Below are 4,352 nucleotides of genomic sequence, written 5' to 3' on the forward strand. Positions count from 1 at the left end.
TAACCGATGAATGATAAAAATATCAAATGTATGATAAAAGTAGCTGATGAATGATATAAAAATACCCGAAGAATGATAAAAATACCCGATGAATGATAAAAATATCAAATGAATGATAAAAATGAATGATAAAAGTAGTTGATGAATGATAAAAACACTCATCATTCATCGAAAAACATTTATCTTTCATCAAACAATTATCATTTATTAAACAATTATGATTCATAAAAGCAACAATTATCATTCATCAGAAAAAAATTATCATTCATCTAAGTTATCTTTCATCAAATAGTTATCATGTTTTAAAGAAGGTAATGAATGATAAAAAAAAACAAGATAAATAATAAAAAAAAAATAGGTAATGAATGATTAAAGCACAAGATGAATGATAAAAAAAGATATAATGAATTATATAAAGAGTTGCAAAAAATGAGGTGATGAATGAAAAAAAGAGGTGATGAATGATAAAAAGAAGGTGATAAATGATATAAAAAAAAAAAAAACAAGATGCTGATAAAAAAAAAAAAAAATAGGACCTTCCAGTTATGACAACTTCAAAATGATTGAGTTAGTCAAGAGTCAGTGAAGAGCTGCCATCAAGCTTTTGGGGCCCACATAGGAAGTTCATGACCACATTTGTGTAGTCCCAAAGGGTACCAAACCGTATGGTACCGATACCGAATTCGTCCAAAAGTGACTACCGAATACCGAACCGTATATGAGAACTGGTATCGGTTCCTGAATTTCGGTACCAATACCGGTACCGAACCGAATTTGCTTACATCATACGTTTATTAAAGGAGAATTTCATTTAGCGTGCAACCACATTTCATATTACTAAAACAAGTATAAACCATGGGAAAGAAACACACCCTCCCATTTGTAATAACAGCTAGTAAACTAATAATAAAAATAAGTTTTAGTATGTTTAACTGTCTGTTTGTCCATTATGCTTCACTTCTATAGTTCTATTTCATCATTTCATTATCCTTTTTAATATTAAGCTACATAAAATACCCATTTTATTCTTTAGAAAAATACCCTTATGTAACTAACTAAGAATAGCAGAGAGCACTATATTCATTTCACACTGCATATTGGACTTGGACAATTTAACAAATTTTTATTAATTTGAACGTAACACATTGTACACTTGTACCTTCTTCAAATGACTTGGTAAACTTAGTAGACATAAACTGATTCCATATGTATCGCCAAGATCAGAAACATTTGTCCACAAATATTGACTACTTATAAAAAACGGTACGCGAACCGGTATTACCGGTACCGAACTGCTACCGAACCGATTAGTACCGAAACCGAAAAAGCCTCACACTAAAAACCGATACCGAAACCGAATCTCTATCGGTACATGTTTTCGGTACCGGTACACGTACGGTACCGGTTCGGTATCAGAATATCGGTATTCGTGCTCATCCCTAGGGGAGATCCATAAGGCTGCACTAATAATTAATAAATATAACTTAATTTACAGTTTACAGTTACTCATTCATCAGTTATATGTAGTAAAAGAACCAAATCAAACAACAACACAGGGGAGTGATCCAAGTATATTTACACATGAGAAGGATGTCACTAAACTAGTGTGTCATGCAGCTGCATTCATGCATACACATCCGATACAAATAATGAACTTAAACGTACCTGTTTGTCACCAGGAAGACAGCTAAGCCAGAATTTTTAAGCATCTGAAGCATTGGGACTAATGAGTTGTCTTCAATGATGTACCTGATTCCAAAATTAATGTCTCAAATACTTTCAATAAGATCAAAACTTAAAACTATTCCAGTAGAAAACACTCAAGAATTAAAAGTATCGTACATTTTTGGATTATCTGCAACCATCTGCTTCAAAGTGCCATCACGGTGGCACAGATCCACTGCAGCCCGAACATCTCTGTACGTGCAAAAGTAGCTACAAGATTACATTTGTCACATTAGCATATAGAATTATTGTACAATGCCAACATGTAGTGATACAATGTAAGTAATTTTACTGCATAGATAAAGTAAAATTTACATCATATACAATTATATGCACATCCTTACTCTTTTTCTTCTGAGATACGTACCACTGCAAGGAGCATACAACAAAACCCTATCTACTGTGTTGTTCCCCAAAACTTTGGGCAGCTGAAAATGTTAAATTTAACAAAATATGAGTGAATTATAAAAAATCATAACACGTACAGCTAGAAAAACTAACCTCCCTCCCATCGTGGCTGCATACAACAGTATTTGTGACACCCAGTCGTTGTAAATTTGATGTTAGTTTAGAGAGCCTTTGCTCCTTCATCTCATTAGCATAGATTATATCTAATCACATTTGAATTTCTGTTATGAGAGGTCACATTTTTAATGAATATAATATCAACACAATGTCAGTGCTGGATATCCAACTCAAGCTGTAGCAATCATCAAATGTATATAAAGATTGTACCAGTGTTTTTCATTAGAGCAGCGATGTAAGTCGTTTTACCACCTGGAGAGGCCCTACAACATGTAAAAGTGCAGATTAATAATTTATAAAAGAGTAGCAATAAGGTCATATGAAGACGCAGAAGGATAAATATGTCGTATACATACGCCATGTCAACAATTCGTTCATTTGCAGAAGATAAACAAATAAGCTGTTCAGATATTATGCCATTGATTTGACTAATGGATGACCTTTTGGTCATAAAATCAAAGATAAACAACATACAGAAGATACATACATACATACATTTCCTTATTATACAATTACCACTAAAAATGCAATTCCATCATAAATTTATAAGTCACAAATATTATATCAATAACAAAAGCACATCATCCAGTTTGTCGATATAGATTAAGATGGAAATTAAGCCACAAATAAAAATCGAAACATGAATCCAACGAGACTTAAATAAATATATCCTCTAAAAACGATCAGTAAATATTTCCGGTGTAGTTGGATACATATATAACAATTTAACGATAAAAATCAAGAATATATAGAAATTAAATTAGATTTACCAAAAGATAAATTGTTTGATTCGGCGTTTTAGGATTTCGATCTACTGGCGATTCGGTCTTCTTCGGATTTTGATCGAGCTTCACAATTAGTTTGACGTGATGGAGGAATTCTTTAGATTGTCCGATTGTTATTAATTGCTACAGATTTACAGTCAATGATTGTGTTAATTAGGGTTATCATAATGTTAAGGTGGATCTGGAATTGTGAGCGATTGAAATTTGGGGGAAGGTTTTGCTGGAATAAAACGTTACGACTTTTATTAAATGACGATTATGCCCCTCCGTGTTTTTCAGAGACTTTCATTAAAATAATGAAATGTGAGCCTCATATTCACTTATCCAGTTTGGACCCCATTTAGTGTTTATTCATGGATTGGTCCTATATATATATATATATATATATATATATATATATATATATATATATATATATATATATAGGGGTAGGATCAATGGGGAAGTAACCAATCGGGGGGAAGCGGAGGGAAGCAAACATTTTTTTTTCGTTTTTTTGAATTTTTTTTCTCGGCATCAAGATCACACAAAAATATGAACATTTAGAAGACACACTTCGTGATGAATGTTATTATTTAGGCGGGAAAACGATCGACAAAAATAACATTCAAGATAATATTGTTCGTGAAGAATATGAACGGTTTTTTTTCATGTTTTGTGAAGTAAAATTTAGCCCGATTTAGAGTTTAGGGTTTAGGCTTTGGTGTTTTGAGTTTATTCCATAAACCCAAAACACCAAACCCTAAACCCTAAACTCTAAACCCTAAACTCTAAACCGTTTGTGTTAAAAACTCAATCTAAATCTTAAATCTAAACCCTAAATCTAAACCCTAAACCCTAAATTTCTAAACCGTAATATCTAAACCCTAATATCTAAACCCTAATATCTAAACCCCAATAGCTAAAATCTCAAAATACGCTCGAAAAACACGATAATTGTTATATATTACTTCTTCGAGCGTTTTCCCGCCAAAATAAAAACATTTATCACAAAGTGTCTCTACTAAATGTTCATATTTTCATCTCATCTATAATGTTCGTGAACAAAGTTTTTTCAAAAAACGAAAAAAAAAAAGTTTTTGCTTCCCCCCGCTTCCCCCCGAATGGTTACTTCCCTATATATATATATATATATATATATATATATATATATATATATATATATATATATATATATATAGGGTTTCAATCCATAGCTAAGCACTAAATCGGGTACAAACTGGATAAGTAAATATGGGCCTCACATTAAAAAAAAAGTCTAATTTTATATCAAAAACGCAGAGGGGCAAAATAGTAATTTTGTAAATCAATTTTATA

The 4,352-nt window shown here is 31.8% G+C and overlaps 1 protein-coding gene across 6 annotated transcripts; it reads right to left on the reverse strand.

Annotated features, from left to right (window-relative positions):
- Positions 1–1,513: 1,513 nt before the first annotated feature.
- On the reverse strand, positions 1,514–3,216 carry LOC139856176 (25S rRNA (cytosine-C(5))-methyltransferase NOP2A-like). 6 transcript variants are annotated; one of them, XR_011761701.1, is made up of 6 exons: positions 3,021–3,216; positions 2,461–2,513; positions 2,227–2,354; positions 2,070–2,153; positions 1,843–1,935; positions 1,514–1,749 (listed from the first exon to the last, which is right to left on the reverse strand). XR_011761701.1 is itself a non-coding variant. In XM_071845425.1 (6 exons), the coding sequence occupies exons 2-5, from the start codon at positions 2,471–2,473 to the stop codon at positions 1,871–1,873; spliced, it is 249 nt and encodes an 82-aa protein (XP_071701526.1). In that variant the 5' UTR covers positions 2,474–2,513; positions 3,021–3,216; the 3' UTR covers positions 1,514–1,749; positions 1,843–1,870. The 6 variants fall into 6 exon arrangements, 3 of the variants coding, with proteins under 3 accessions (XP_071701526.1, XP_071701527.1, XP_071701525.1); XM_071845425.1 differs by having other exon boundaries at positions 2,093–2,153; positions 2,227–2,336; XM_071845426.1 differs by having other exon boundaries at positions 1,843–1,917; positions 2,227–2,336.
- Positions 3,217–4,352: the final 1,136 nt, after the last annotated feature.

This window comes from Rutidosis leptorrhynchoides, chromosome 6, assembly GCF_046630445.1.
Source record: "Rutidosis leptorrhynchoides isolate AG116_Rl617_1_P2 chromosome 6, CSIRO_AGI_Rlap_v1, whole genome shotgun sequence".
Classification (NCBI taxonomy): domain Eukaryota; kingdom Viridiplantae; phylum Streptophyta; class Magnoliopsida; order Asterales; family Asteraceae; genus Rutidosis; species Rutidosis leptorrhynchoides.